Source organism: Dryas octopetala, chromosome 4 (genome assembly GCF_963921425.1).
Source record: "Dryas octopetala chromosome 4, drDryOcto1.1, whole genome shotgun sequence".
In the NCBI taxonomy this organism is placed as follows: Eukaryota; Viridiplantae; Streptophyta; class Magnoliopsida; order Rosales; family Rosaceae; genus Dryas; species Dryas octopetala.
In genome coordinates this window covers 2,821,611-2,845,479 of record NC_141369.1, presented here as the reverse complement: position 1 = coordinate 2,845,479, position 23,869 = coordinate 2,821,611, and the positions used below count along the sequence as shown (strand labels likewise).

The 23,869-nt window shown below is 35.5% G+C and overlaps 1 protein-coding gene and 1 long non-coding RNA gene across 4 annotated transcripts; one reads left to right on the top strand and one right to left on the bottom strand.

The window, feature by feature from the left end:
- Nucleotides 1–10,722: 10,722 nt before the first annotated feature.
- On the bottom strand, nt 10,723–11,546 carry LOC147286181 (uncharacterized). The gene is made up of 3 exons (XR_015122077.1): nt 11,382–11,546; nt 11,138–11,218; nt 10,723–10,927 (listed from the first exon to the last, which is right to left on the bottom strand). It is a non-coding gene; the product is annotated as an uncharacterized LOC147286181 (long non-coding RNA).
- Nucleotides 11,547–13,065: 1,519 nt separating this feature from the next.
- Nucleotides 13,066–23,273, top strand: ARLA1A (ADP-ribosylation factor-like A1A). Of its 3 annotated transcripts, none has more exons than XM_086239733.1 (7): nt 13,066–13,145; nt 13,241–13,320; nt 21,500–21,581; nt 21,665–21,697; nt 21,799–21,920; nt 22,468–22,629; nt 22,750–23,273. In XM_086239733.1, exons 2-7 carry the CDS (start codon nt 13,283–13,285, stop codon nt 22,865–22,867), a joined length of 555 nt encoding a protein of 184 aa, XP_086095859.1. In that variant the 5' UTR covers nt 13,066–13,145; nt 13,241–13,282; the 3' UTR covers nt 22,868–23,273. The 3 variants fall into 3 exon arrangements, with proteins under 3 accessions (XP_086095859.1, XP_086095860.1, XP_086095858.1); XM_086239734.1 differs by having other exon boundaries at nt 13,083–13,141; XM_086239732.1 differs by lacking the exon at nt 13,066–13,145 and having other exon boundaries at nt 13,152–13,320.
- The last annotated feature ends 596 nt before the right edge of the window (nt 23,274–23,869 follow it).

Below are 23,869 nucleotides of genomic sequence, written 5' to 3'. Positions count from 1 at the left end.
AGCTGAAGTAGCGAGGTTATATTTAATAGGACATCTACACCCTAAATTTGAGGGAAAAAACCAGTTTTTCTATGAAGCAATTCTAATAGAAACTGGATCGGTTAAAATAACTCATAACTACAGAAGTGACTCTAAAAGGGTTATTGGATTTTCTCAATTATATATCTTAAAGATATTGAATCAGGAAGATTGGGGTCCCAACCCAATGTCTAAAAGACGTTTTAGAAACCCCAAGATTTATCCAAATTATTTCAGTTATTTTGATTACCAGCATGCCTGGGAAAATGCTTTATGCTTGCAAAATGATATTTTCTCACACTCCTGGTTTTTCAATTTCCAAATTAGGGACAAAAGGCAATTATTTATAAAATGGTGGGACAAATATCAAACTCTTCATCTGGTCTTCCCCAGATTCAAAATAAAATCAGTCACTGAAATCATTGTAGGGGTCAAAGAAGCCTCCTCCTCTCATATTCAAAAGGAGTCCACTCCTGTTCTTAAAGGACTTATCTCACAAATTAAAGCAGCTAAATCAGCTGATCCTTCTCTGTCCCAAGAAGACATCAAGCAGCATCTCCTTGATGCCCTGGACGAAGTAGACAAAATGTCCACTTCCGAACAGGAAGATGATGACCCCACTCACCTCAATAATGAAGACGACTGTGAGGGAATCTTTCCCAATCTTTACAGATAAGGTGTCGGCCACTTTCCTTAAAGTTGCACTGTTCACCTTAGTGCGAGTTACTATTCCTCCTCCAGCTGGCTTCCACTTTTTCTTGGTACGCCCTACAGATAAGAAGGAATCTCCTTTCCCCTCTATAAAAGGAGGACCCCTTCTCTCTTCTAGGTATCACAAGTTTGAAGCTTTAAGTGTGTTTAAGATTCTAGTTTTTAGAGATCAGAGTTAGGAACTCGACCTCTTTCTTTTCCGAGTGTTTGTGTGAAGTTTAAGTTTAAGTTTTAGAGTTCCTTTGCAACTACCAATTTGGAGGTCTCCTGTTCCAAATGGACTTGTAAGTTGTAATGTTTGCTTTCCTTGCATTTTACATCTGTATTTTCCAGTTCATTGTAATCTGTTTGTTTGTTTTATACATATTTTCTATTCCTGTTTACAAGTTAATTACGTTAAAATTACAAACCCTTAAATAAGGCCCTTAGATGGATTAGGTATCCAATACCTAATAAAAAGGATTTATTGAATAGGTTATGTAAAGCCACCATATTCTCAAAATTTGACATGAAGTCAGGTTATTGGCAGATACAAATCAAAGAACAAAAGGTATAAAACTGCCTTCACTGTTCCTTTCGGGCATTACGAATGGAATTTTATGCCATTTGGGTTAAAAAATGCCCCTTCTGAATTCCAAAACATCATGAATGAAATTTTTAACCCTTATTCCTCATTCACCATTGTTTATATTGATGATGTCTTGGTCTATTCAAATTCCTTTGAACAGCATGTTAAGCATCTTAAAACTTTTCAAAAGATAACAACAGATGCAGGGTTGGTTGTGTCAGCTAAGAAAATTAGTGAAATAAAAAGAGAGGTAAAAGATCTTAAATCTAGGGTCAATCTTTTAGAACTGACACAGTTGTCAGAAAGATTTGAAGAGCAAGGGCTTGAAGAAGACTTTGCTGAGGAAATACAAAGGGGAGAAAAAAATAATATCCCCAGGGAAGAAGAACTGACTGGTCTAAATCAGATCAATCAAATAGATATGATCTTCTCCCAAAGATGGTTCGTTGAAGTAACCATAAGAATTGGTCAAGCTTATGAGTTCACCACTGAAGCTCTTATAGACTCTGGAGCAGATCTTAATTGTCTAAAGGAAGGTATGGTTCCAACCAAATTCTTTACAAAAACTGCACAAACCTTAAATGCTGCAAATGGTAGAAAGATGAAGATAAATTATAAGCTTTCTAATGCTGCAGTCTGCAATCAAGGAATTTGTTTTGAAACACCTTTTCTAATGGTAAGAGATCTTTCCCAAAACTGCATTTTAGGAACTCCTTTTTTAAATATGCTTTACCCAATGCAGGTTACAAATGAAGGGATAATGGCTTCGGCTTTAGGATCTAACATTCATTTCAGGTTCATCCAAGAACCACAGGTCAAATTCATAAACAACATGAAAGACCAAATAGAAAAGAAAGAGAGATTTCTTTTCTCTCTAAAAGAAGAAGTCCAACATCGGCATACAGAACAAGTCTTAAAGACTTCTCAGGCCCAAGCCCAGGTAAAATTAATAAGGGAAACCCTTAAAAAAGAAATATGTGCTGACTTGCCAAATGCCTTTTGGAACAGAAAAAAACATGAAGTATCTCTCCCATATGAACCAGACTTTAAGGAAGCCCAAATACCAACTAAGTCCAGGCCCATCCAAATGAATAGCACCCACTTAGAATTATGCAAAGCAGAGATTAAGGATCTCTTAGAAAAAGGGCTCATTAGGAGAAGCACTTCTCCATGGAGCTGTCCAGCCTTTTATGTTGAAAAAGCCGCAGAAATAGAAAGAGGGGTACCCAGGTTAGTAATTAATTAAGTTGGTGATTGGGGTCTTCTTACCTGGTCTGGTCTAGTCCTGCTTGCCTTAGTATTGGGTGTTTCTACCCTGTACCATGGTTGGCTGATTTGGCTGTCGGTTTGCATTAATCCTCCCATGATTATTTTATCATGTTCTGTTTCTGCAACAAAAGAACTTCTAGAGCTTTGGGCTCTAGAGCTTTCTCCTCTTGAGCCAGTGCTTGCTCTTCCAATTCTTGTGGATCTACTGGAAGAGAATCTGATCTCCACGTCTCCATCCTGGTGCTCAATGATTTGTTCTACCTCTTGGTTTTCCAAAGGTTTAGCTGGAACCTGGTTCTGCAGAGTCCATCTCTCAGGAAGATTTATGTCATTCCACATAATAGTTTTGGGAACTACTACATTGGCCTTTCCTAGGTTAGCTTGAAAGAGAGTGGTCTTACCTTTGGCTTCTAAGTTGTGTGCTTCTGGACACAAAGTGTTCATAGCTTTATAATAAACCCTATAAACAACAGCCATATTTTGAGAACCTTGAATCATATCAAACCCTTGGGTTTGGAGATTCAAAGTTAAAGCCTTTAAGGCTCCTTCATCTGCAAGTGAGATTGAGAAATTGGGGAAACAATTGAAAAATACTGGTCCATCACATAATGATGATTCCACTACTCCCAAAAGAGAATCCGAGAAGATATTGTGCCTGCAATCTCTGACACAGATTAAAACAGAAGTTTTTAACCCTGTTCTGGTTAAGGGTTTTACTGCAACTTGGACTAATCCAATATGTAAGTATTTAAAGTCTCTTTTTTTATGTTCTTTTAACATCTCTTGTGAAAAAAGTTGGAAGTTCTCATGGGCTTCAGAAATAGCCACAGTCCTTTCACAGGTTTTAATTACATAGTCACTTTTAAAAGAGAAGGATCATTTTCTATAAATATCATAAATAGGAACCTTAGGGATTTTCCAGTTTTGTAACTGTTTTTCGTAATCTCTGATTACGATTTCTTCAACATTTTTAATCCTCATGATATCGTTGGATCTAGATCCATCCGACCTACGAGACAGTGATCTAAACAAATTAGCCATTAAAACAGAATGAAAAATTTAAAAACTTTCGAAGTTCTCAACGGTGTCAAACGTCCTCAACGCCTATCCTCGGCTAACACGGACTCCACCCCCCCCCCCCAAAAGTTTGTAAATTTAAACAAACTAAGAAAACAGCTAATTGTTGTCGATCAATGTTTGTAATCGGTGGATTAGGACCACTCCGATGTCACAGGGACTATGATTAACAACAACTTGGCTCTGATACCATTTTCAACCCAAGATTTAATCCCTTTTTAACTTGTAAACAGGAATAGAAAGTATGTATAAAACAAGTCAAGAGGTCATGTTTAGGCCACCACCAGCTTTAGAAAATTATAAGCTAAAAGCTCCAATTACCTCTAATCAACAAAAGGATGTGATGGATGAGATACTTAATAGACTGGCTAGATTAGATATTAAAAAAGATACTTCATCTAAAGCAGATGGATCAAAGAGCCCTGTAGTAAATGTCCTCTCTAAAGAAGAAGAGGAAGGAAGTGAAGAAGATTTAGAAGGAGTCTTCGTAGGACATACAGAAAGTGATCCTGCTCAATTAAACAAAATAAATTTTAAGAGAAATCCAATCCCTATGGCCCCAAGCAGAAATTATTATCATAGACCAACACCAGTAGATATGGGATTTGAAGAGAATTTCCATTTTGACACTGCTAGATTCGATGCCGGATCTATTGTTGAATGGAACATCGATGGAAGAACAGAATATCAGGTAATCGATGTTATAAGACAAATGCTAATGTATGCTACTGTTGGTAGAGCTGCAGGAAATAGTGAAAGTCAAGTGGCTTCAGCCATTGTAACAGGTTTCTCAGGACAACTAAGAGGATGGTGGGATTTCCTACCAGAACAAACAAAAAATGAAATTTTGTTTGCCTCTAAAAGAATAGTAAAGATCGAGCAAGGAAGAGAAATAGAAGGAGACGCAGAAGACGGGGTAAATACTCTTGCTTATACCATAACTTTACATTTTTTAGGATCCATTGATCTCCAACATGAAAGATCTAGAGAAGTCCTAATGAATTTAAAGTGTCCCACTCTATCCCAATTCAGATGGTATAAAGATGTTTTTCTCGCCAAAGTTTATACCAGGTCAGATTGCCATCAGGAGTTTTGGAAGGAGAAATTCATTTCTGGCCTTCCTCCTCTGTTTGCAGAAAAGGTAAGAAATAGGCTTAAAGCCAGGAATGAGGGAAACATCCCTTATGACCAACTAACCTTTGGGCATCTAGTTTCAGAAATCTGTGCAGAAGGCCTAGCCCTATGTACAGACATGAAGCTAAAAAGACTTTTAGAAAAAGAGAAATCTTCTAGAGGAAAGGAAATGGGAGACTTTTGTGAACAATTTGGGTTTACTAAAACCACAGATCTTTTTAAAAGAAAAAAGAAATTTCATAAACACAAAAGATTTTCAAGGCAGAAAACAGAAAGGATTAAAGAGCCAAGAGAAAGTAGGTTTCTAAAAAGAAAGAGATTTCCAAAAAGGAAGGATTTCGGGTCAAGGGATTTCAGGTCTAAAAAACCTCCAACCTGTTTTAAATGTGGAAAAACAGGACACTACAAAAATGAGTGTAAAATGAAAGAAAAGATTAATAAACTCCAAATAAATGAGGATACAAAAGAAGAAATCTTCAATATTCTCCTAAATTCAGGGGAAACTTCCAGTGAAGAAATTTTGGGTCTAGAGGATGAAACAGAGGATGGGTTGTCAAGTTCAAGCTCAGGCAGCAATGACTCTTCACTATCATGTATATGCAAAAAGGTTAGACATCTTGAGATAAATGTTTTAACTAGCCAAGATAGCTTTTTATTAGATCTCATTGATAAAATAGAAGACCCAGCCCAGAAAAGAATTGCCTTAGAGCAATACCTAGGGACGGTTAAAGAAACCCAACCTCAAAAGAGAAAAGAAAGCACTTTTCCTTCCCCAGTAGAACCCTATAATTTCCAACACATTGTGGATAGGATAGAAATCTCAAAGAATAAGGAAACTTAGGAACCCTCAATTTCAGACCTAAAAAAGGAAATTAGTGAAATAAAAGGAGAGGTAAAAGATCTTAAATCTAGGGTCAATCTTTTAGAACTGACACAGTTGTCAGAAAGATTTGAAGAGCAAGGGCTTGAAGAAGACTTTGCTGAGGAAATACAAAGGGGAGAAAAAAATAATATCCCCAGGGAAGAAGAACTGACTGGTCTAAATCAGATCAATCAAATAGATATGATCTTCTCCCAAAGATGGTTCGTTGAAGTAACCATAAGAATTGGTCAAGCTTATGAGTTCACCACTGAAGCTCTTATAGACTCTGGAGCAGATCTTAATTGTCTAAAGGAAGGTATGGTTCCAACCAAATTCTTTACAAAAACTGCACAAACCTTAAATGCTGCAAATGGTAGAAAGATGAAGATAAATTATAAGCTTTCTAATGCTGCAGTCTGCAATCAAGGAATTTGTTTTGAAACACCTTTTCTAATGGTAAGAGATCTTTCCCAAAACTGCATTTTAGGAACTCCTTTTTTAAATATGCTTTACCCAATGCAGGTTACAAATGAAGGGATAATGGCTTCGGCTTTAGGATCTAACATTCATTTCAGGTTCATCCAAGAACCACAGGTCAAATTCATAAACAACATGAAAGACCAAATAGAAAAGAAAGAGAGATTTCTTTTCTCTCTAAAAGAAGAAGTCCAACATCGGCATACAGAACAAGTCTTAAAGACTTCTCAGGCCCAAGCCCAGGTAAAATTAATAAGGGAAACCCTTAAAAAAGAAATATGTGCTGACTTGCCAAATGCCTTTTGGAACAGAAAAAAACATGAAGTATCTCTCCCATATGAACCAGACTTTAAGGAAGCCCAAATACCAACTAAGTCCAGGCCCATCCAAATGAATAGCACCCACTTAGAATTATGCAAAGCAGAGATTAAGGATCTCTTAGAAAAAGGGCTCATTAGGAGAAGCACTTCTCCATGGAGCTGTCCAGCCTTTTATGTTGAAAAAGCCGCAGAAATAGAAAGAGGGGTACCCAGGTTAGTAATTAATTAAGTTGGTGATTGGGGTCTTCTTACCTGGTCTGGTCTAGTCCTGCTTGCCTTAGTATTGGGTGTTTCTACCCTGTACCATGGTTGGCTGATTTGGCTGTCGGTTTGCATTAATCCTCCCATGATTATTTTATCATGTTCTGTTTCTGCAACAAAAGAACTTCTAGAGCTTTGGGCTCTAGAGCTTTCTCCTCTTGAGCCAGTGCTTGCTCTTCCAATTCTTGTGGATCTACTGGAAGAGAATCTGATCTCCACGTCTCCATCCTGGTGCTCAATGATTTGTTCTACCTCTTGGTTTTCCAAAGGTTTAGCTGGAACCTGGTTCTGCAGAGTCCATCTCTCAGGAAGATTTATGTCATTCCACATAATAGTTTTGGGAACTACTACATTGGCCTTTCCTAGGTTAGCTTGAAAGAGAGTGGTCTTACCTTTGGCTTCTAAGTTGTGTGCTTCTGGACACAAAGTGTTCATAGCTTTATAATAAACCCTATAAACAACAGCCATATTTTGAGAACCTTGAATCATATCAAACCCTTGGGTTTGGAGATTCAAAGTTAAAGCCTTTAAGGCTCCTTCATCTGCAAGTGAGATTGAGAAATTGGGGAAACAATTGAAAAATACTGGTCCATCACATAATGATGATTCCACTACTCCCAAAAGAGAATCCGAGAAGATATTGTGCCTGCAATCTCTGACACAGATTAAAACAGAAGTTTTTAACCCTGTTCTGGTTAAGGGTTTTACTGCAACTTGGACTAATCCAATATGTAAGTATTTAAAGTCTCTTTTTTTATGTTCTTTTAACATCTCTTGTGAAAAAAGTTGGAAGTTCTCATGGGCTTCAGAAATAGCCACAGTCCTTTCACAGGTTTTAATTACATAGTCACTTTTAAAAGAGAAGGATCATTTTCTATAAATATCATAAATAGGAACCTTAGGGATTTTCCAGTTTTGTAACTGTTTTTCGTAATCTCTGATTACGATTTCTTCAACATTTTTAATCCTCATGATATCGTTGGATCTAGATCCATCCGACCTACGAGACAGTGATCTAAACAAATTAGCCATTAAAACAGAATGAAAAATTTAAAAACTTTCGAAGTTCTCAACGGTGTCAAACGTCCTCAACGCCTATCCTCGGCTAACACGGACTCCACCCCCCCCCCCCAAAAGTTTGTAAATTTAAACAAACTAAGAAAACAGCTAATTGTTGTCGATCAATGTTTGTAATCGGTGGATTAGGACCACTCCGATGTCACAGGGACTATGATTAACAACAACTTGGCTCTGATACCATTTTCAACCCAAGATTTAATCCCTTTTTAACTTGTAAACAGGAATAGAAAGTATGTATAAAACAAGTCAAGAGGTCATGTTTAGGCCACCACCAGCTTTAGAAAATTATAAGCTAAAAGCTCCAATTACCTCTAATCAACAAAAGGATGTGATGGATGAGATACTTAATAGACTGGCTAGATTAGATATTAAAAAAGATACTTCATCTAAAGCAGATGGATCAAAGAGCCCTGTAGTAAATGTCCTCTCTAAAGAAGAAGAGGAAGGAAGTGAAGAAGATTTAGAAGGAGTCTTCGTAGGACATACAGAAAGTGATCCTGCTCAATTAAACAAAATAAATTTTAAGAGAAATCCAATCCCTATGGCCCCAAGCAGAAATTATTATCATAGACCAACACCAGTAGATATGGGATTTGAAGAGAATTTCCATTTTGACACTGCTAGATTCGATGCCGGATCTATTGTTGAATGGAACATCGATGGAAGAACAGAATATCAGGTAATCGATGTTATAAGACAAATGCTAATGTATGCTACTGTTGGTAGAGCTGCAGGAAATAGTGAAAGTCAAGTGGCTTCAGCCATTGTAACAGGTTTCTCAGGACAACTAAGAGGATGGTGGGATTTCCTACCAGAACAAACAAAAAATGAAATTTTGTTTGCCTCTAAAAGAATAGTAAAGATCGAGCAAGGAAGAGAAATAGAAGGAGACGCAGAAGACGGGGTAAATACTCTTGCTTATACCATAACTTTACATTTTTTAGGATCCATTGATCTCCAACATGAAAGATCTAGAGAAGTCCTAATGAATTTAAAGTGTCCCACTCTATCCCAATTCAGATGGTATAAAGATGTTTTTCTCGCCAAAGTTTATACCAGGTCAGATTGCCATCAGGAGTTTTGGAAGGAGAAATTCATTTCTGGCCTTCCTCCTCTGTTTGCAGAAAAGGTAAGAAATAGGCTTAAAGCCAGGAATGAGGGAAACATCCCTTATGACCAACTAACCTTTGGGCATCTAGTTTCAGAAATCTGTGCAGAAGGCCTAGCCCTATGTACAGACATGAAGCTAAAAAGACTTTTAGAAAAAGAGAAATCTTCTAGAGGAAAGGAAATGGGAGACTTTTGTGAACAATTTGGGTTTACTAAAACCACAGATCTTTTTAAAAGAAAAAAGAAATTTCATAAACACAAAAGATTTTCAAGGCAGAAAACAGAAAGGATTAAAGAGCCAAGAGAAAGTAGGTTTCTAAAAAGAAAGAGATTTCCAAAAAGGAAGGATTTCGGGTCAAGGGATTTCAGGTCTAAAAAACCTCCAACCTGTTTTAAATGTGGAAAAACAGGACACTACAAAAATGAGTGTAAAATGAAAGAAAAGATTAATAAACTCCAAATAAATGAGGATACAAAAGAAGAAATCTTCAATATTCTCCTAAATTCAGGGGAAACTTCCAGTGAAGAAATTTTGGGTCTAGAGGATGAAACAGAGGATGGGTTGTCAAGTTCAAGCTCAGGCAGCAATGACTCTTCACTATCATGTATATGCAAAAAGGTTAGACATCTTGAGATAAATGTTTTAACTAGCCAAGATAGCTTTTTATTAGATCTCATTGATAAAATAGAAGACCCAGCCCAGAAAAGAATTGCCTTAGAGCAATACCTAGGGACGGTTAAAGAAACCCAACCTCAAAAGAGAAAAGAAAGCACTTTTCCTTCCCCAGTAGAACCCTATAATTTCCAACACATTGTGGATAGGATAGAAATCTCAAAGAATAAGGAAACTTAGGAACCCTCAATTTCAGACCTAAAAAAGGAAATTAGTGAAATAAAAGGAGAGGTAAAAGATCTTAAATCTAGGGTCAATCTTTTAGAACTGACACAGTTGTCAGAAAGATTTGAAGAGCAAGGGCTTGAAGAAGACTTTGCTGAGGAAATACAAAGGGGAGAAAAAAATAATATCCCCAGGGAAGAAGAACTGACTGGTCTAAATCAGATCAATCAAATAGATATGATCTTCTCCCAAAGATGGTTCGTTGAAGTAACCATAAGAATTGGTCAAGCTTATGAGTTCACCACTGAAGCTCTTATAGACTCTGGAGCAGATCTTAATTGTCTAAAGGAAGGTATGGTTCCAACCAAATTCTTTACAAAAACTGCACAAACCTTAAATGCTGCAAATGGTAGAAAGATGAAGATAAATTATAAGCTTTCTAATGCTGCAGTCTGCAATCAAGGAATTTGTTTTGAAACACCTTTTCTAATGGTAAGAGATCTTTCCCAAAACTGCATTTTAGGAACTCCTTTTTTAAATATGCTTTACCCAATGCAGGTTACAAATGAAGGGATAATGGCTTCGGCTTTAGGATCTAACATTCATTTCAGGTTCATCCAAGAACCACAGGTCAAATTCATAAACAACATGAAAGACCAAATAGAAAAGAAAGAGAGATTTCTTTTCTCTCTAAAAGAAGAAGTCCAACATCGGCATACAGAACAAGTCTTAAAGACTTCTCAGGCTCAAGCCCAGGTAAAATTAATAAGGGAAACCCTTAAAAAAGAAATATGTGCTGACTTGCCAAATGCCTTTTGGAACAGAAAAAAACTTTCGAAGTTCTCAACGGTGTCAAACGTCCTCAACGCCTATCCTCGGCTAACACGAACTCCGAAAAAAAGAAAAGAAAAAGGAAATATGCTCGGTTAGCATCCATGTCTCATTCTGCTTTGATGTTTACCTTTCCACTCCGATCCGAAAGTATATATATGCTGACATTCGACATCAATCGATCATTTATTCATTAAAACTTGACAATAACAATGAATTAATGTGAAATACCTATTGGTACATATAAACTTATTGATCATACATTATACATAAAGATTTGATGGGTATAAATATACTCCATCATCATCAAATCAATGATCGTGATCAATGCCGTATGCCAAATATCCCTGCATCATATCATGTGGGTGGAACTGGAATAACAATAAATTAACAAATATTAATTAATATATATCATAATTAATGAACTACTAAAAGTAGTCTTAAAAGTAAAAATAAAAAAGATCGAATTGATGTTGGTAATTTGAAAGAAGTAATTAAGCACTAAATTTAAAAGAATAATATATAATATATCATGTTAGAGTAGGAAGTAGGAAACTAAATGAAATATTATAAATCCATACTTAAAGAAGGACTAGCTGAAGGTGAAGGAGCTAATGGTGTGGCTGCCAAAGCAATCTTCACATGCAGCGTATTCTTCTCTTCTGCAATAACAATAATTAATTAAGAAACTTTAATTAATGATCAATTTAGATTACATATATATATATATATATAGTATACTAATTAACATATATAGTACGTGATCAAGTTTTTATATATATAGTAATTGAATTGTCTGGTATGTATGGGGATGGAGAGACTAACTGGTTTTTGGAATTGGGGAAGGTAGTTGAGTGGGAGCAATATTGGAATAATATTGTGGGAACCTAGCAGATTCGACTGGTGTAATAATATTGCATGATGACAAGAAAAGCAATAGAATGATGAAGGAGGAGTGCTTGTGATGAACCATTTTTATCATATCATATAAGTTTTCTTTCTTCGCTCCTCCTTAATTTATATAAAATATAATATATGTGTGTGAACGTGTACGTTGTTATGACCGCACATCAAATTTGTTATGAGATTTTTCATGACAGTCCAAGTGATTTGGTCAGTCAATGACTCATTAATGGCTGCCTGCAGGTGTGCGTGGAATAAATCAAGCCTAGACTTTAAAGAAAATTAATCCATATATATTATAGTATTATAGGGGCCTCTCAATTAATTGTCATAATTAAATTGATGGAGGATTGCTCCGATGTGGGTAGGCCGAAACTGGACCGTAGCTAATTCCTTTTGGGCTCTTGGAATTTTGGACTTCGGCCCACGTAGAAGGGAGGTTCTTAATTAGAAATACACTTAAAAAAATTAAGTTAAAGGACATTTTATTCACGTGCGCCAATCCATTAGCCAAAAAAAGCTGCCAAAGACTCGGTGCATTTGAAGCTAATTTAATATTTACATTTGTAATTTTTAGGGTATTTTAAACTTACATATGTAGTTTTTAAAATCACGGTGAGTTAATTTTTTTTTGTATTTTAGCTTTCTGGATAAAGTATCCAAATTTCTTTATATAAGATAATCATATCATGTTTCTTTTCTTTTTAGACCATTTTGTCCACTTAATTTGGGTATGAAATTAAAGAGCAACAACACACAGATCGATAAACTGAGCTTGGCTAAAAGCCTAAAACCCTCCTTCCAGAAAAAAAGAAAAGAAAAAGGAAATATGCTCGGTTAGCATCCATGTCTCATTCTGCTTGCTTGTTTACCTTTCCACTCCGATCCGAAAGTATATATATGCTGACATTCGACATCAATCGATCATTTATTCATTAAAACTTGACAATAACAATGAATTAATGTGAAATACCTATTGGTACATATAAACTTATTGATCATTAGGATTTAAGTGATTGAGCTTGTTTGTGTGGATTTTTCAAGGGCTGAGATCTGTAGCCCGTTGCAAATCAATGACCCAAATTATGTCATGATTTTTTTATTCATTAAAAATTCTAAAAAATTTCAGAAAAATTTGAAAAATTTTATAACGGCTAGTAAACAAAAATTTCTATATATACATCATTCTTCTTAGTTTTTTCTTTACATTCTTCTCTCTTTTACACAACAATTTCAATATTTATAATCATTTCATATTAATATATTAATATTAGTATTATTTTAAAGAGCTAATTAAAATATTAACAATAATATAATATTCATAATTATAAAAGTTTACAAACTTTAAATTAACAGGCACTGAATCAAATTTATACATTAGTTAAATAGGTAAAAAATACTAAAATTCATTTTATGTTGCTGAGACCCAAACTTAAATTTTGGACGCTTTTTTATGGCCAAAATGGGTTTTTTGGGTGTTTGAGTTTTGCCATTTAGAAGGCCTTAGTGTTTAACATTGTTTCTCCTAAAAAAAAAAAGAAGATTTGCAAACACTCTTTGCCCTCTCGCGTGTTGTACAAAACTACAAATGTACTTTTGTTTGTAGAGAGGTAGACAGACAGCGTGGTTATTACAAGAGGAAGGCAGGAAGCAGAAAATAGACAAAGGAATCACAGTCGTCAGTCGGTGAAGTTTCCTTCTTTGTTTTTCCTACTTTTCTTCATTATCCCGTTTGCTCTCTTTGGAGAAAATCTCAGGCTTTTCATTCATCGTTATCTCAGAACCACTCTCACACACCGAGACCCAAACTCATTGTCTTGGAAATGGGTTTGCTTGATTCCTTCCTCAATTGGCTACGGAGGTAACCCCTTCTCCATCTTTCTCTATTTTTCTTTCTTTGGTTTATTGGATTTGAGTTTGTGGCTTTTGTTTCAGTTTATTTGTCTTATCTTTTTTTTGTTTTTTCTTTTTGGGTTCGCAACAAGCTTAGGAAAATGCATAGTGAAATCTCATCCATAAAAGTTGATGTGTATGTTCTAAGGGTGTTTATTCTAGTTTACAGATTAACGATTTGGGGTGCTAAAGTACATTTATTTAAATACCTCCTATCCTAAGTTCCTAACAATCAGAATAAAAAATATGAAAATAAAAACGAAAAATTATTTGCAGAATCGGTTGGGTTTTTTAGAATCTGTAATAACACAGAGCTGTGTTCAATTGAGTTCTATTCTGTTGCTTTCAGATAATTGAAAAATGTTTTTCTTAATGCCTGATTAGCTGCTGAAAAGATATGTGGAGTTAGAAAATTTTAGGAATATGATATTCTCAGTCATTATGAAAATTGCAACTATGTGGCTTTTCTGCTTGAGGTTAATATCATTATGTTGACCATAATGTTGATAATGATGGAGGTGAATATCAATCTTTGGGGACTAGAACCCATGCCATTGTCAACATACTTTAATAGTGGGAGAGCTATTGACTTTATACCATTAAGTATTAAGGCTTCCATTTTATTCCTCCCTCCCTACTTCTCTTAGGAAAACTATATGAAGGTTGAAATTCTTGTTTACAATTATGTATTCTAAGTCTCTTTTAACCAAAATTGGACTTTGAGGAAATATTTAGAGTAGTGTTACTCCAACTGCGAACTAAGTATTCGCAACCCATCTTTGAGCTCATACTCTTTTTGCTTTAAATTCCTTTTCTCCCCATTTCTAGCCTGTTCTAATCTACAAAATTGAAGAGCCAAAATAATGCTGTTTGTTGGAATTGCCAAGTACTGTATGTTAGTGCGAGTTTGAAATTTCTGTGTTGGTTTTGATAGATGCTTTATTGCAGGGATATTGGAATTTTTCAATTTCTCTGTTTTAGGGAATTAGCTTATTAACTTGAGAGATAGAACTACAATCCCATCATTGCAGGGCAGAAATTCTTTCTTATGTTCTTAGTGGATGTGGGCACATTGCTAAACCACATTTCTCATTCCCCTCTTTGTAACCTGACAAGGACTTCTCCTTCCTTTGCTGTCATAGTTAGATACTTCTTCATAGGGCCATTAAGTTTCATAGTTATGAATGGCCTTTTGAGATTCACGTGAGTTTGTTCTAATGAGGTTAGAGAAACACTATAGCCAATCTGTTTGTCTGTTCTTTTCATACCCTTGATGGATCTGGACCGTGAATTTCTCTGTTTTATGTGTTTGATTCTGTTTTGCCCCATCTGCCTTCAAGGTCAGACACTTAAAATGCCTTGAGCCATACGTTCTGGAGGCACTCCTTAATCCTTATTAATGGTTATATGGAGTTGTCATGTTTTTTATTTTTTTATTTTATTTTATAAGAAACAAAATTGTATTAAAATTGATAAATCATCAAAACATACAGACAAGATGTCCACTGAACACCAAAACCAGGTAATGACAAGCACACATGCTTAAACTGTTAAAACAACATAACCCTGCACCTATAATACAGCAGCCCTCCAATCAGAAAAAAACAGCAAAAACTGGAATATCCTGGAACACTGTAGACACGGAGACCCACAAGAAAAACCAAAATCTGATTCTATCCCACAGAACCTTCCCTTATGGCCTTATAACTATAAAAATCCTTCTACAGATTCAATCGGTAGCTTGGCCGAGAGTTACAGTCACAGGTTCATAGCTTATTCATTTGTTTTTTTAGTGTTTGGATTCTGGTATAAGCCTTAGACTTTAGTGTTTACTCTATCCACTATAGGGGTTTAGCCCTCAAGCCTAATTCTGAAGCCTTACAGCCTTATAAACCTTAAAACTTTTATGAATCTCATGTAGTCACAATGACAGTCACCAATATACCAAAACACTACGGAGCAATCCGTAAGCCACCAATTTATCGGTGGAAAAGAAAACTCTCCGTTTCGTACAAGTTTTGTGGCCTAATCTAAAAGGTTTTGCTCTGGGTTAGTACCTAAACTAAAAAAAGATAGTCATGTATTCTTTTGCTGAAATTTTTTTCTCATTTGATATTTAATCCATATTTCATTTTTTGTTTTTGTTTTTGTTTTTAGTTAAAAATAAAGAAGCAACATTTAGAAGAAGATGATAATAGAGATGATAGATGCAAGGCTGAGACAATAAAATGTATGTAGAATGGTTTATAAAATGAAAAACTATAAAAAAATTTAATTAGTTATTTTTGTTTTAGCCCTTATCTCATCTCCCTCCTTCCTTTCTCACATATCTTAACATAACTGAAAACAAAAAATAGGAACGTTACCAAGCGGGCCCTAAGGGTCATCTTGCCAATCACACAATTATTAATTTACTATGCAACACACAACATAATTGAAAATCCAATCAATCAACTCAAGCCTTACATGCAGATCGAAACAGACATATAACTCTTGAAGAAACATCACTCAACTTAATGCAACAACAAAACTAAGCAAGACAAACAATTTTTAAGGTTGGAAACCTGGAAGAAATAAATCACCAGACCTAGTCTAACTGACCAAACAATCCACAAAGAAAAAAAAGAAAAAAAATATAAAAAAAAAACTGAAAGCGATAAGTCTCAACTCTAAAGCTAAATGCACAAAAGTTTGTACAGCTATTGGAAAATTGTATATATATAATCTTTCTAGGTTTTCTAAGCCATAGTAATCTTAGAGCAGAAAAACAAGCAAGTTTTGGAAGTTTGTATTTGAAAAGGGAACTTAAAATTTTAAAATCTTGAATTTATAAAAATCCCAATGCAGATGTCGTTCGATCAAGATTCGTGGAAAAATTTCTGTATGGTTTAAGTTATAAACCATTTGAATAAATTTGAAGTTAACAAATCAATCGATCAAACCAGGGTTCGTTCTATGGAGATTGCATATAGATCAGATTTTCAAAGAAAAAAAAAACACATGGAGGAATGCTATGTATCTTCTCCTTTGTGCCTTCTCTCTTTTTCCGTCCATTCCGCAATATAATCTCATGATCAGAACTGTTTATTTACTAGATTACCCTTTAAAGATCTCTGCCAAAAATTATTTAAATTGGAAATTGTTCAGTGATCTAAATTGTTATCAAATAAATAGATGGTTTTTGTAATAGTTAGATTCACCATCTATTTATTTGACAACAGGTAGATGACTAAATGATGTCTGATTTTCTTAATTTTTGCAGAGATAATCTGTTAGCAGTAATGTATAAAATGAACGGTTCTAATTATGAGACTACAAGGAGAAGAGAGAAGGCAGAAAGGAATTCATTTTAACTAACTTATCCTATCAAAATAGAATTCCATTTTAACTTTACCACAAATGCTTGAACATATCCATATGCGTATTAACCACCTAAAATGCTTGATTTTGGTCTCTAAGTCGTTTAGGTCCTAAATCAAGTCAGAAGTTGAAAATATGAATTAGTTACCTTAAGTTGGAAATGATGTACAACTTATACTTCATCTTAAAAACTTTATTGCATGAAACCTTTGTTGTAGCTTGAGTTTACTTTGGCTAAGGAAAGGACAACACAAAAATATGGGCTGAACACCAAGAATATAGGTTCATGAAATTCTGCACTCTATTGGGATTTGGGGACCACGATAATGCGATCGCAGAATGTTCACTTTTTCGTTATTAGTTGGCATAGGAGAAATCTTGGAATTGATTTTAGAGTGGGGAGTTTGTGTTGATGTCACTTTTTTTTGGTGAGTGGGGGAAACAGATTAAATACAGATATTCCTGGGTCTAGTGACCCCTTGCAAATCATCATCAGTAGACGAATAAGTGGATCTGTAGAGTAGTTCAAGATTGTATGGCTAGGCCAACCTAACAGAAGCAAACATATCAGCAACCATATTGCAGCCACAAGGCTTACAAATCAAAGTTCTGCAGTCCATCACCAGCCCAAACAGAGGATGACATTCCTTAATGGTCCCATGAACAAGATTAATAGCCAATGAAGGTAAAACATTGAGGATAAAGGGAACTTATAAATGCAAGCAAGGCAATCTCGCCTTTTGGTTTCATTGAGGATAAAACATTAGCTCTGTCCAATTCTCTTGCAGCAAGATTCTGTCCATGCTCATCAACATAATCAGACACCTTTTTTACCAACAAATTCGAAGAATGAACCTATTCAGCCAGAGGGCCAATTCCCAACCAATAAGCAAACCAAAAGGGAATATATTTACTGGAACCAACCCTCCATTTGAGATCAAGTTACATGATTTAACCCCATGGACAATACTTCTCCAGCTGCTCAAAGATCCCTGCCCCCGGTTGGAGATTTTGTTTTGTTAATATCTTGGCCCATAGATCTTCTTTATTTTGTAGAAGTCTTCAACTGGTCTTAGCTAAAAGTAGACATGTCAATGGATCGGATTCGGATCTGATTGACCTAAATCCATATCCGAATTCATTTGTAATTGGATTATCGGATTCGGATCATATTCAGATTATTGGATTCAACATGTTAATCCATATCCGATTAGTAACGGATTTGGATTAGATCGGATTTTAATTGGATTTATTTAGCGTCATTCATTTCTTGTATATTATTTTTAACTTTGAACTTATATAAATAAGTATAAATATTTATGTGCATTCTCATGGTCTAAAAAAACCATAATTTTTTTTTTTTTTACACAGATATAATGTTTATTAAAAATATATAAAAAATACATTAAATATTATATTAAGTTGGATTGGATTATAATCGGATTGGATTAGCTCTAGTCCATATTTGATTTGTTAAGTTAACGGATTATCGGAAGCCTTGACTGCTTTCCATTTCTTGGAGATCACAGAATGAGCAATGATGTGTGAGAGTTTTCCCATGCCCAAAACAAAGAGATATGGAAATAAAGGATCTCCCTGTCTCCCTGTCTAATGCCTTTACAAGGGACAAAGCTATCTGTCAGCTCACCATCAACCACTACCTGATAGCTTACTGTATTTAAGAAGATCATGATCAATTTAATTTGAGAACCTGATTTCAGAAAGGACAGCTTTCAAGAATTCCCAACTGATACTTTCATAAGCCTTGGAAAGATCAATCTTCCACCCCAGATATCTTTTCCTCCCCTTGGTTTGTCTAAACTCTAAATTTATGCAGCACTTCTTGGGCAATTAAGATGTTTTCTGAAATTTTTCTTCCAAGTACGAAGCTAACCTGATCTGGGTTAACCAATTTTGCATCAAATTTCTCGTGTTACTCACAATGATTTTGGACAGAATTTCGTAGAGGGTGGAGCAAAGACTTGTATGTCTGATTTCAAGCATGGATTGGTACCAGAGTAATGAGGTTGGAGTTCAAATCAGTGGGGACAGAACCCAATTGAATTCAAATATATCACTCTTACAGATCTCCCAATGTCTTTGGAAAAATCCCGCAAGGTAACATCAACTCCTGGAGCCTTAAGAGTTATAATAGAGAAGAGACCATCCTTGACTTCCTTTAAAGAGATTGGTCTATCAGCAACCTTGAGGTCATCCTTTTCCAGGGAAAGGGAAAAGATTGGGAATCCCCACTAGAGATCCTCATTCGTTCTCTTAGAGAAGTGGTCAATAAAATAAGAGGTAGCCACATCTGTGGTTCCCTGCTTTTCCTCACCAGCCAGTTTCATGCGACCAGGTGGAGTGGCACAAGATTTGCCTCTTGGCTTATGTCGAGATATTGTTCCTCCTCACAACAATTTGCTTCTCGTATTGGTGAATTAGAAGAGATGTCAATCAGCAACTGTATCTGGAAAGATACCAGTAGTGGATGTTGGTACTGTCACTTCAGTGGTGCAATTCTTCTTCTTCTTCTCCTTCTCCTTCTTCTCCTTCTTCTGCTTCTTCTCCTCCTCCTCCTCTAACCTTGTCCTCAACTGGTCAGGCACAAAGACGTAGTTGACCCAGCTCCCACGACCGTTTCCGCTCCGCAATGGAAGGTATAGATCTTTCAATCGTATGTCATGAGGGATGTGATTAGGTCCATAAAATACCACAGCTTTTGGTAGGACTTCTTGTTCAAGTAGGAAGATTTCAGTTTTTCTCGTCCCTTCTCTTCAACAAGGATAGGGATTTGAAATGATACAATTCCGCTTCTTTCTGTTGTACTCAGCGGAGGAACTTCCTAAGCATTGTTTTTCGGATCCAAACTTCTTTGTAGGGAACAAGTACTTCCTTCCAGGAGAAGTGGAGTGAACAGTACTCCAGTCAGGAAGGTTTTCACCCCTAAAGGGAGAAGCATGAGGGAACAGTCTAGTTTGTCCTTAGTTTGCTTGAGCTGACCAAATAGCTCGAGAATGCCTGTGGCAAGAATTACTGACCTTTTTTTTTAGGATTAAGAATTAACGACCTTTAAATATCGGGTTTTTATCAGTTTTACATAACATAAAATTAAAAGCTCTTTTCATCATCATAAACAACCTAGTTTCTGAGGCCTCGAGCCCTTGTTCTAGGTTGAGAAGAAAGGGTGAAGTTCTAGTGCGTGAAGCACACTGTATGCCTTCTTAACGAGCCATAAGTCTTTTCTAATGAAGTAAATGCCCAGTGACCTCCTTATTCCACTTAAGAACATCATCCTTAAGTCTTCCCTTTCTTTGAAATAAAGGCCATAAGTCTGAATTTGTATTCATTTTGCTCGAGTGCAGGAAGCACAATATATTTCTTCTAAACGAGCCCTAAGTCTTTTCTTTCTATGAAATAAATGCCCAAAGGCCTCATTATTCCACTTAAGAACATCATCCTTAAAGCATCCAAGCTTATATTTGGCAGTGATGATGTCACTTTTAATAGTACTCAATGTTGAAAATTTGCGTATCTTAACTGTGTTGTTGAAAGATTTGTAAGTAAATGCCTTAAGTCTGAATTTGTATTCATTGGTGAGCTCTTGTTCTAGGTTGAGAATAAAGGGTGAAGCTCTAGTGTGTGAAGCACAATGTATGCCTTCTAAACGAGCCATAAGTCTTTTCTTTCTATGAAATAAATGCCCAAAGGCCTCATTATTCCACTTAAGAACATCATTCTTTAAAGCAACCAAGCTAATATTTGGCAGTAATGATGTCACTTTTATACTACTCAATGTTGTAAATTTGAGTATCTAAATCGTGTTAGTCAAAAGAGTTATAAGTTGGAGTTGCGGTAGCTACATACAGTTTTCTTGCTTAACATTCTTAAGTTTAGGTGGTATCTACATGAATAGGAAAGCAAATACACAAGCTCATAAGTTTGTTACTTATACAGCAAGGATTTAAGTATAATCAGTGAAAGGCTTGTGAAAGACTCATACACTTCCTTCCTGTGTTCCTAAGTTGACATTGAACCTTAGTTGTGCTTCATTGATTCATAGGTTCCCTCGCATAACTTTTTCGTCTTTTGATGAGAAACAAAAGCCTTTCATTAAACAAATGAAGAGTACAAATCTGTGGGCTAGGAGTCCACTGAAATACAAACAGGAAACTACAACAGCTACAAGACAAACAACCCCTTCACAATACACCCCCAAGAAAGCATTCAGTCCCAAACATAAGTCTTTCCACTAAATTAACTAAACCTCTGATGTTTAATGTTGTACCGTCAATCTCTCTTTTAGAAACTCCTGGAGTGTAGTCTTTTTTTATTTGTATTAGCTAACTCTTGGAGTGTAGTTCTGTTATTGTTGTAATTAGCCAGCCTTGATTCTTTTGGTTATTATGAACATCGGTGGGATTATTGACCAAATTGGCTAAAAGTACATATGTAAATAAAGCTATCCATGCATATGCACATTTAAATATTTTCTCAAAAGAGACTTCCTTGAACCCAGTCCAGATTGCATATTCTTTAGTTAAATCATGTAATTTTGCAATAATTTTTTTCATGATACTTACACGATTGAACATGTAACGTAAACTCTGACAACTCATGGCTTCCATATTTTCATTTTTGTTCACGCTTCCTTATATTCTTCTCAATGAGCCCTACTTTGACTTTGCATCATCCTTTCTCTTATTTTGAAACTGTTGGGAAATGAAATGTTTGTAGATTTCTCTGTGACCAGTGTGCTAACTTTGTGTCGGGGTGTGCCTACATGCCAGCTTATTTTTTAAGCAGGAAATGGAACTTTCACTTGTAGGGCTTCAAAATGCAGGAAAGACTTCTCTTTTAAATGCCATTGCTGTGAGTAAACACAAACTTCGCATATCCATTCAGCTATGTATAGTGACTTCCCCTTCACATTAAGCGTTCTATGTTTTTACCAGACAGGGGGTTACAGCGAGGACATGATTCCAACTGTAAGCATCTTTCCTTGAACAAATTGTGGAATTAAGTGTATGATTTTAAAACTATATGTTTCTAGTGTTTTATGAGAAATTATTCATGCTGTGAAAACCAGGTTGGATTCAACATGCGAAAAGTAACCAAGGGAAATGTAACAATTAAGCTTTGGGACCTTGGAGGGCAACGGAGGTTCCGTACAATGTGGGAGCGTTACTGTCGTGGCGTCTCTGTAATTGTGTAATTCCTTCCAGATTAATATTCTCTTCTTTTCTCTCCTCTTAATGTCTTGTCTCTTTCTTTTGTGGTCAATCCCTTTTCAGTTGCTTTTGGCTTTTCAGGAAACCAGAAAATGCCCGTCAGGATACAGGAACAGTATTATTTTGATCCTGGAAAATTAGTCCTTACTTGAAATTGGACTCGATCTGTATTTGTAATATTTTTATTCTCCTAATCAGCATATGCAATTTAAAAGCAAATCATGTTTATAAAAAAAGATGACTCCTTTCCTTGATCCTTAAATCCGGTATTATATAAAGTGGGCTGTCAATCATTCGATTATAGTTCTTCCAGACAGCATTGGCTGTGCTTTTATTTCTTAACAGTGATTTATGGTTCATCAGACAGCTATTTCAATAACTTCCATATTAGTTTTCCCTTATCCATACATTGTATATGTATATAATTCGGGGGTGTTGGCATTAACTCTCACATGTGGTTGTAAGCTGCCATGCCATTCAATCTGATTTTATTTCTAACTCTTCCTTCGTCATGGATGTCACTACAGGTATGTAGTTGATGCTGCTGACAGAGACAGTGTTCCAATATCTCGAAGTGAGCTACATGACCTCTTGATGAAACCTTCCTTAAGTGGAATTCCTTTACTCGTTCTTGGCAACAAAATCGACAAGTCTGAGGCTCTTTCCAAGCAAGCATTGGTTGATCAGCTGTGAGTACAGAATATTATATAAGTTGCTACTTCAATCACCATACTGAGAAATTATATTAGTAGCATTCTTCGTTGCTGATTTCTACTCCTAAATCTTGACGTTTTCCGTTGGGTTTTCAGAGGCCTTGATTTAATTACGGACAAGGAGGTATGCTGCTATATGATCTCATGCAAAGATTCCATAAACATAGATGTTGTCATTGATTGGCTTATCAAACACTCCAAAACAGCAAATTGATCAATGGGCTTTACATGGTGTTTGCTCAAAAAAAAAAAAAAAAAAAAAAGTTCAAGGTGTAGATCACCAGCTGAAAGGTGAATTGTTGGAAACCTATGTTGAGATTGTGTTCACAATAATAAGATTTAGCTATTCTCCAAATAGAGTGATCTGTATAGTACTTGGTAGCAAGTCTATAATGCTTTGGTTGTTATAAGTTCCCCTGTTCGTTTGAAATTATTACTTTCTTTCATGCTGAAGGTTGCCAAATTAGAAGCACCATATATTTGTTGGGTAAATGTTCTTATGCTGTCATTCCATTTCTTATATGCTTAGAACCAGGCACATTGATTCTATTGCCTCTCAACTTGTAGAGGTTTGTATTATGATGATCAAGATCCTAATAGAAGCTTACACTTTAAACCGACATCAGACTTATAATTAACTTAATTTAGATATGGGAATCTTATGTGGTAATCCCCATTTCAGCTTTTTGGGTGTTCCTACGAATGAAATGACCATTAAATTTAAAGGTCCATTGACTTTAGGTATCAAATTATAATGTTTTTTGATTTCAATTACTAAAACATTTATGTCATTTCACTTTAGGTACTAAATTTCAATTTAGGTATCAACTTTAAAAAACATAGTTATATTAAACTGTGACTGTTTAACAGTCATAACTTTTTTATTGATTTATTGTTTTTTCAATATTTGCAAGGCTTAAACTTTAATATTTAGTCTTTGGGTTATAGAACTTTATCCCCCAAACCTAAATCAAAAGAATGAAACTCTTAAAAATTTTAATTTTTTATGAATTTTAAATAGTCACAACTGTGACTGTTCGACAGTCACAATTGTATAACAAACTGATTTGTGACCTAATCTAAAATGTTTTACTCTAGGTTAGTACCTAAACTAAAAAAATTTAGTGTCTTGCTGCTTTATTAAAAAACTATTGATATTTGGTATTTAATCCTAATTTTCTATAAATTTAATCCGTTGATCCATTAGAAAACATAA